Raw genomic sequence first — 9,450 nt, 5'->3', positions numbered from 1 at the left:
TTATTAGATGTAAAAAGTACTTTTCTCAGTTGTTTCCAAGTCTTCACTGAATTATTTTTAGATTTGATGCAGTAATACATATTTGATGCTGCCAGTTTTTTCACCTGATTGTCATTTAACTTTATGCTTGTGATTTTTGGCTTATTTTGAGCTTTTATTAGACTAGATTGCTTCTCTTCAACTGCAATGCTACAATTGGTATTTTACCCACCCCTTAGCACAGAGTACGGTCATTTTAAATAGAATGTTATTGCTCTCTGGGGTTATTAATACAATTATTATTTAATTACTTATTTTTAAACACGATTACAATCGTATTTAAAAATTGTGAAAGGCGCTATACAAATAAAACTGACAACTTTTATTTTGTTCTAAATGTTCTACTGGTGACTGTTTTGGTCTAAATGTGCCATCACACAATTTTAACTAGAGAAGTTAACCATCACAAAAATGGATTTCAAAAAGCCATAAATATCAGCCGCAAATGACAAAAGAAAACTATGGCAACAAACTGGAATAGTTAAGTTTCATTTCCAGTTTTAACGCAAAGCAACCATTCCATGCATCATGATTCAATTGATCAAGATGATGCATACAAATGTGCTGTAATTTATAATAAATTTAGATTTGTTTGACACTTAATTTACTATTCAAATTCACCAATAAAAAAGAAATTTAGAAAAAAAGAACTTCACTCACAAATAGTTTTAGCTAAACTGCTCAACCTAAACAATGTGTTGTACCATATAAACTGCCATATAGCATGTGGTCTGTTTAAGCCAAAAATGCAACTATACATTATTAAAAATAAACATTTTAAATTAAACAAAGGAAACATACATAATCTCCAAGAAAAACATTTATTATAAAAAGCACCGACAAGTATACAAGGTTAAAAAAAAAAAGCCACCGAAAACAAATTTCACTAAAACATTGTATTCACTTACTAGTCAAACATAAAAATGAAGTTTCTTGATGAAAATAATAGACTTGCAATCAATGGAGACAAAAACAAAAACACATTTCAATGTAATGTCAAGCAACTTAGGTCCGGAAGTGAGATGTTTGGTAAACCTCAATGGACCTCCCCATAACCCAATCAGCTTCACTTTATCCATCATCTCTCCCTTTCCAGTCAGACTGCACTCACGGAGACAGCCCATGGTCATGACATAAGCATATGCCTCTCAATTATAGATGAAATTAAACCTGTGAAGGGTAAAGTAGGTTGAGCTTGTGTTATCCAGTGACCATAAACAGCAATACTGACAGAAAGGAGTGGTCTAATTTCAGAAAATTAAACAAAGAGTCACTAATACAATTTAATTAGTACAAAGAGAAAAAGTGACATAATTTCCCCTACGTTGAAAAACACTGTAAATCCTGCCTACATCAATACATGAAATGCCTAAAGTTACAAACAAGCACATTGAAATAGATTCCAACTTGGGTAGCACTGCCCTGTAAAAACATCAGAAACGTAATATGTTTGGTTATATCAATTGAAGACTGTAGGCATGTCATAAAATATTGATATATCGATTACTGATCAGCATGTTTTCTCTATGTTTTTGAGGCATCAATACATTAATATTACCTGACATTTAAATTAGAAGCCTAATTTGTGAAGTACAGCCACAAAATATTTGTTATTTTCTCTTTATATCATAACTCTTAAAGTTTACCTCAGAGATTCCCTTCTCATTCTCAGAATAGTGCTACCAAGAGAAGACACTACCTACCTACCTAGTCTGGCATAATAGCATTGGGAGATCACAAGAGGGTGATATAGTATTTAATGAAGCCGGTCATGGGCAGGACAGGGCAAAGATATTGCACGCACGCGCGCACACGACGTGTCGATGTGGCAGGTGTGAATCTAGTCACCATACATACAAAGGTTACAAACTTTTTTTTGTACATCTTCAAAAATGAACAGAGACGTTGATGAGTTTGCAGGTTACACCGGCATCGCTCTCGGACAAGAGCCTTGTCACGTCACACCGCAACGGCTTGAGGCTGTCTACACCGGACACATTGAAATGAGCAGAAGGCGACAAATGTTCAGGCGCATTTTCACTTTATAGATAACAAAATACTGCGAAAAGGGGGATGGAAACTAGGCTACAGTTACCACTTTACAATAAGGTTCTACTTGTTAACAAACCAATGATAAACAATTATTTTCACAGTATTTATACATATTGGTTTGTTCTTTTATCTTAAGTACAATAATTAATTGTTCACGTTAATCATATTGCACTAACTAATGTTTACATATACAACTTTTAATGTTAAATATGTATTAGCATATGTAGAAATTGACATTAACCAAGATGAATGTAAATAGTCTTAACACCTGCCACAGTTGTAGTTAAATGTATTAAATTGTTTATAACTAGACTATAAAGTTTAAAACTAAACTATCAAAATACCATAGTTACCGTCCCTACTGTAACATCATGATATATGTAAAGAAGGGTGATGTGTAATGTACTTTTTTTTATTGTGGTATATGCAGTGTTGTCTTCTTTCCTCATCAGTGCTGAATAGAATGTCATGGCTGTCCATCTGTTTGTCTTCCTTGATGGCGCTTTAAACTAACAATTTTCAAAATTTCAATGGTTCTTTGAAGTCTGCAACGTGATATCAAGGGAAGCCTTATGATCATCAAGGGACGCCGCTGCAATATCAAGTGATCATTTCTGCATGATCCCATCTTTGGATCGCTGATAGCAAAGGAAGCCCAGTTGAGCGTGCTCCATAATTACACTAGAATAGAGCAGAGCGCATCACATACATGAGATTCTGCGATGCTCGTGCCACTCTTAAGTGAAAACCAGGCTTCAAATGCATTTAAAGCATATCAAGTGCCGGATGCCAGCTTCAGCAGCCAGAGAACGCAAAATTTTTTCGCATATGCTCTACCTGAATCAATCTTAGGATGGAAGAATCAATAATCGCTCAAATGAGGATCATGATGGATTGGAAAAAAAAATAAAAATAAAAAAATAAATCGATATCTTTGCCCAACCTTAAACACAATAATCACTTCGTTATTTTAATTGCTTTTTCGTTTTGCTTGGAGTGCAGTTTGAATTTAGAAATGTTTTTTGATTTAAGTTTTTCGCTTATTGATACCATCAGCACTCGAACGCTTCACTGTGTGTATCACTCTGCTTGTGTTCTTGCCGTTCTAAACTACGTGTTAAGAGCTACTGTCTTTTTATTTTTGACATTACATATTTTAGCAAGCAGGTGGTGGCAAAAGATAATTTGTGTGTAATATGAGCCTGTTAGGTGACATGAAGTTTACCTACGACACTCGGCCTGTGGCCGAATCACAGCAGTGCTGATGTAGGGCCATATCGCACTCTTTCTTGTGTGATAATGCTTAAATATATTAAGAAGGAAGGAAATAAACAAATTTATTCACAAACATGATGTATTTTCCTGGACAACGAAATACCCATCCAGTAGAGAATGCACAGATAAAGTACAGTAGGTTCTTTGCCAAAGAGATGATGCCCTTCACAACTGTTGTAAAGCCATCTCAAAAAGTTGAACAATGCACATTTTAATTGCACTTCGTTGTTTGCAGTTTCATTAGAATTTTTTGTAAAAATTTATAAAAAATAATGTTCAAAGTTTGAAATAAAGGTGTCTTGCTTAATTGTGTAGGCCTAACCCTGCTTAACGGAAATTACCCCATAGTACCACCTAGCATCGATCCAGTTTAAACGTGGCTGACAATAGGACGATCTGACTATGGAGAAGATCGCCCAGCCAACAGTACAGTAAACATACACAGATTTAACAAGGCACAGCAGCCCCTCAGCACACTAGAGCGGATGGGAAAAAAATATTTGCTCACCTTGCATACCTCTAATTGCATGGCAAGTACAATGCTGTGAAAATATCATAAAAGGGCACAAAATAATATCTCACCTGCTCAGTAATTGTGGAAGACTGGATATAATAGGGCCATAACCAGGAGCATTGTCATAAAGCTCAAACAAGGGGGCAGCCACCAGCTTATAGTTCTTTGGCACAGCAAACAATGCTGAAGACACAACACACAAGTTAAGCAGTGTGATCACTTTGAAAACAGTGCACTACGTGAACAACATATTCCCTACCTTTCTCCTGCAGCTGTACTAAAAACAGCTTCTTATGTTCCTTAGGCTTAGTGGTGTGAGCTGGAATGTAGGGATACTGTGGAAGGAAATGACAAATAAAGGAAAATTGTTTGTTTAATGTAATATTCTATTAATCCAACTATAACAATTATTAGATATATTTCAATCTATTGATTTAGTGTGCTAAAAGGTGAACAAAGCAATATAGTCATAGTGTTAATCTCTAGGATGTGTTTGTCTAAAGGAGAAAGTACAGGCTAGATTATGTACCTGAGGTGGTTCAAAGTTCGGTCTCCACCAGTTTCCAATGCAGTCATCAATGACCCAGTCTTGTTTCACTCCATCTTGATGCCCCAAAATCTGACAACAAATTTAGGAATTATTCTGCAATGTAACAAATCTTTTTCTGCTGGTTTTGTTACATAATATGGCAAGTCATGTTACACAAGACGTTATGCTGATTTGTCTCAAATGTGAAACTAATCTTGAACGTTCTAATCTCAACTAGGTAAACGGAAAGAGAACAGGACAGATAGGCCTAGTGGCCAACCTGAACACCAAAAGGGACTAGCACAGGACACCTTCTTGTGCCCATCTGGGCTATTTTAAATACATTTTGTATATAAACATGCGCTATACAGATGTTATTGACCGTTGTCATGGATCTCACGCTGCTTTTAAAACACAGTGTCATGTTATCATTTTTAAAAGGAGACCCCATTCTGTTTCAATCAGCTGTGCTGCATCTTCCTGCTTTGAACATAAACACGTCCTGGAAGCATTCTTGTGCCCCTCGGAGTAATTTTTTAATAGTAGGTTTATGTAACCATGTGCTACATGGACGTCTTTTAATTGTCTTGATGCGTTTCCAGTGATGATGCTGCGTTTTAAGACCGGGACAAGTTCAAATTCTAAAGATTTCACTGCTGCCGCTGGCTGAGAGATCCGCATCCCACCTTGTGTGTAAACAAACGTGGATGCCAGCACCTCTCGTTTATCCTCTGTTGAAGCATCCCAACATTGGGCTGAAGTTTAAAAGTTTCTTATTGCATCAGTGCAGTATTGTGCATGTATGGGGGGCATTTATCACCATTGATTATGTCTGTGTGAGGCTCATTACAGCGTGTATTGCTTGTGAAAACAATTTACTTATTTAAAGATTAAGTGCAGTTAAAACACTATTGGACCCGACTGCAAAACGATAATTAACCAGTTTCATTCATGAAAATCTCATCTGATGATGACTGATCTTCATGGTGCAGCTGGGCTGAAGAGAGCAGACTGATACATTCAGATGCAATGTGTTTCGCTGACTGCTATTGTTATTTCGTGGAGGATGTGCAAACCCCAAAATATAGTTTGTGTTCTTATGCAGCTGGTTCATTTCTCTCTTTTGAAATTGTTTCAAACAAATATGTCTATATTCAAGGAGTTGTACAATGTTGGCCAATCAAAACAGTGGCCATTTACATTGAGTTCTTAATGGGGAAGAGACCGTTTCAGTCAGAGGGCCAGAGACAAGGTTTAAAATGATCATATACAGTGGCAAGAAAAAAGTATGTGCACCCTTTGGATTTAGCAGGTTTTCTGCATTAATTGACCTCAGGGCATATAACAAAATTAGAAAACAAAATGCATGATATGACCCCTTTAACAAATTGCAGTAAACAAAAGTCCTGTGAATGCCACTAAGTAATTATCAACACTTTTTTTGAACACTGAATACAGCAACAATACCTCTGTCATTAGTCGCTTCAACCCTTCCACCTCATCTTCTCCAGCATTCAACTCACCACCAGGACTGTAAACACAATGTCAACTGTGAACCCACTAACAAATGTATAAGATAACAAAACAGAAAAAAATTTGAGGTGAAGTTCCCCATTTATACTTATAACAGGAGTATATTTTTTATGCATAACACAAAGCGGCCACTGTTTACGCACAGTTTGAAAAAGGTGGTTCCCAGCTGCAGCAGTAGCACGTGAGGGAGCCTGTGCTCGTGCACTATTAGAACCCCTTCCACAGTCCGACGCATTCCGATCTTCTCAAATTCCTCCCGCATCCGCTGGAAGCGTGCGGACACGGAGCTGTCCTTCTCATACAGTGGCTCCTTGGTGCCGAATGTGTAATTCGTTAGAGGGTATCTGCGGTGGGAAACCCCATCATAAAGTTCAAGAATAACAAAGCTTCATTTTCTTATAAGATGTGACAGAACTTTATTGATTCAGTTGGAAGAAATTGGGGTGTTGTAAGGGTAAAAAATACTGTGAGAACATTAAATAAAATTAAAATTCAGAAACTGAATAAATAGTAATAGTACCAAGGCAAAAAAATATAAATAGAATCAATTGTGTAGGGATGGTTCAGAAAGTGGGGGAAAACATTAAGGCATTGACATATGAAAATTAATGGGGGTTATAAAATTTACAACAGTAAAACTCAGTAAGAAAATAGAACTGCACATGGAGTATATAAGGAGATACATCATAGTAACTAAAAAAAGTTCAATTCATATTCTTTAGTTTTAAACATTACCCACAAAAATCTACTCTGTTTACTCAATTACTACATGACTTGAGAACCAATATTGGCAATATATTCTTGCTATATAGCCAAAAAGGAACTAGCTCTCTAAGCTGGGCCTGGTTTCTTCCAAGGTTTTATTTTTTTCCATTAAAGGAATAATTCACCCAAAAATGTCATGCTATCCCATATATGTATGACTGATTTTCTTCTGCAGAACACAATAATTTTAGAAGGATATTTCAGCTCTGTAGGTACACACTGTGCAAGTGAATGGTGACCAAAACTTGGAAGCTCCAAAAAAAGCACATAAAGACAGCATAAAAGTAATCAATAAGACTCCAGTGGTTAAATCAGCATCTTCTAAAGCTATCCAATACATTTTGTGTAAGAAAAGACCAAAACATAAATTATTTTACTATAAATCTTGACATAATCATTGGTGATCATTTAAGCTAGATTACACTTCCTAGCCACATCTAGACATCTGCACATGCGTCAAGCTCTAGGAAGTGTAATTGAGCTTTAAATCACGATCGTGGCTAGAGACTGCAATGGCAAGATGTACAGTGAAAAAGGAGTTACATTTTGGTCTGTTCTCACCCAATATCAATTAGACCACCAGAAGACATGGATTAAACTCCTTGAGTCATATAGATTACTTTAATGCTGCTTGTATATTTTTTTCACTTACATTGTGTGGGCCTACAGAGCTGAGATTTTCTGCTAAAAAAAAAGATTTGTGTTCAGCAGGAGGAAAGTCATACACAACAAGGCACGAGTAAATGATTAAAATTTTAATTTTTGGGTGTAATATCCGTTTAACTAATATCTTATGGAGTTTTGGGTTCCTTGCCACAGACGACGTTAGCTTGCTCTCTGGGGGCCTAAAGACAAATAACTTTTAAGGTATGAGTTTCAATGAAACTACTCAATGAGGACTTTAAAACGTAAGACATTACGGCACAATTTTCTGTAATGCTACTTTGAAACGATGTTTGTTGTGAAAAGCGCAATAAAAATAAAAAGTACTTGAGTAACTATCCATTTGGTATGTCGCAAATGTGCCAAATAAACGTATTGTATATTCAGACCAATGTGAATATGAGTAGATTTGGCCTATGCTTGAAATTAAGCCCACGGTATCGTTACACATTCTGCGAAACGCGCGCATTGTGCGGTGGACTGCATTTCAAACAGTACTACATCGTAACTCGGGACAAAGCTTTAATGCACAACAGGAATCGATGCACATTAGTTACAGTAATACATCTGAATGCATACGTACTATCCCTGGTTATATATGTATTGCTAAGTTTTACTCACAGGTTAATTGTTCGCTCCAGGGTGAGAGGTTTAGCCGGTGGGCTAATGTATTTATTTCCGAACTGATTTACTCCACGGGGCCAGCCGGTTGAAGATCGATTAGGAGGTACAACTGACATAGTTTGAGAAATAATATATGCTGAATCGCTGCACTAGTCACTTTATTTACTACTGATTACGATATTAGTTGAACTGAATTGCATAGCCTGGGCGCTCGAAGAAAACACGGCAATGCTGTGAAAGCACATCAGGGACATCGGCGATACTTCCTGTATTACGACTACGCGTGTCGATTTACGTCTCATTTTCTTTACGCTACGTCACAGTTTTAATGAAGCACTGGAAATAACTAATATTAATAAAATAAAATAAAATGATATTAATAAAATAATTAAAAAATATATAAATAATACTGAAATTATAAATAATAAAGTGCAAGAAATAACATTTAAAATGATTAATAGATGTTATCCCAATATGTGCTCTCTCAAAAAAATAATAAAATGTTCTTTTTGTTTAGAGAAGCCTGAAACTTCCTTGCAGTTGATGTTGAATTGAATTCAATCTTTACGCATGGAAATAAATTTTTTTTCCTCCTCTTTCATAATCTGCCTAATTATGAAAAAAGAAATGCCCTTTTCATTACACATAATAAACATATTTTTGTTGGTTAAGTTAATACCGTATTCACAAATGTAGATGCTTAAAAAGCAAACTGCTCTTTTTGATCTTCAAATATTAACTAAAAATGTATTTAGAATCTATTGTACAATAAAATATTTAAAAGCATTTAGAACTTTGGCCTTAAATGAGGAATTGGGCCTCAATTTTGGACTCAAATGTTTGACTTCAGACACTGAAGTGCCTTGATTAAGTGCATTGAAAATGTATGTAATGTGATAATGTACTTATTTTTCCCCTCTGTTTTCCTGGCTTCCTGCAACAGTGTTTTTATTGGTTTTTGTTACTAACATGTATAGCACAATAAGGAAGTGTTTGATGCCATACCTCAAGCTGTATAAACTGTCCTTAAAAATACAAATGTAGACAAAATGATAATAATTCTGAAAGCTTTTACACTACTTGAAGCCAGACTAAAGTTTTCAAGTGCACATGGGGACAAAGATATTACTTTTGGGAGAAATGTCTTCTGGTCTGATTATACAAAAATTGAACTGTTTGCCCATAATGACCATTGTTATTTTTGGAGGAAAAAGGGTGAGTCTTGCAAGCCGAAGAAAACCATCCCAACTGTGAAGCATGGGGTGGCAGCATCATGTTGTGGGGGTGTCTTGCTGCAGGAGGGACTGGTGCACTTCACAAAATAGATGGCATCATGAGGAAGTAAAATTATGTGGATATATTAAAGCAACATCTCAAGCTTATCATTAGCAGCTTATTGAGAGAATCTTGTGGAAGTCTACCCAAAAGTTTATCAATTTACAGGCAATGCTACCAA

The 9,450-nt window shown here is 36.0% G+C and overlaps 1 protein-coding gene across 1 annotated transcript; it reads right to left on the bottom strand.

Moving 5' to 3' along the window:
* Positions 1-850: 850 nt before the first annotated feature.
* On the bottom strand, positions 851-8,247 carry LOC127661689 (cleavage and polyadenylation specificity factor subunit 5-like). Its single transcript, XM_052152516.1, has 7 exons — positions 7,992-8,247; positions 6,086-6,286; positions 5,877-5,940; positions 4,410-4,499; positions 4,140-4,215; positions 3,949-4,063; positions 851-1,209 (listed from the first exon to the last, which is right to left on the bottom strand). Exons 1-7 carry the CDS (start codon positions 8,108-8,110, stop codon positions 1,188-1,190), a joined length of 687 nt encoding a protein of 228 aa, XP_052008476.1. The 5' UTR covers positions 8,111-8,247; the 3' UTR covers positions 851-1,187.
* Between the last annotated feature and the right edge of the window lie 1,203 nt (positions 8,248-9,450).

This window comes from Xyrauchen texanus, chromosome 21 (genome assembly GCF_025860055.1).
Source record: "Xyrauchen texanus isolate HMW12.3.18 chromosome 21, RBS_HiC_50CHRs, whole genome shotgun sequence".
Lineage (NCBI taxonomy): Eukaryota > Metazoa > Chordata > Actinopteri > Cypriniformes > Catostomidae > Xyrauchen > Xyrauchen texanus.
The sequence above is the reverse complement of the archived record's forward strand: the minus strand, read 5'-3'. Positions and strand labels throughout refer to the sequence as shown.

Excerpts from the sequence above, each read along its gene's own strand:
- LOC127661689 (XM_052152516.1), bottom strand. The coding sequence starts at position 8,110 with ATGTCAGTTGTACCTCCTAATCGATCTTCAACCGGCTGGCCCCGTGGA. Across the intron at positions 6,287-7,991 it reads CTGGAGCGAACAATTAACCT|ATACCCTCTAACGAATTACA; the intron begins GTGAGTAAAACT and ends TTCCCACCGCAG. Across the intron at positions 4,500-5,876 it reads TGAAGCGACTAATGACAGAG|ATTTTGGGGCATCAAGATGG; the intron begins GTATTGTTGCTG and ends ATTTGTTGTCAG.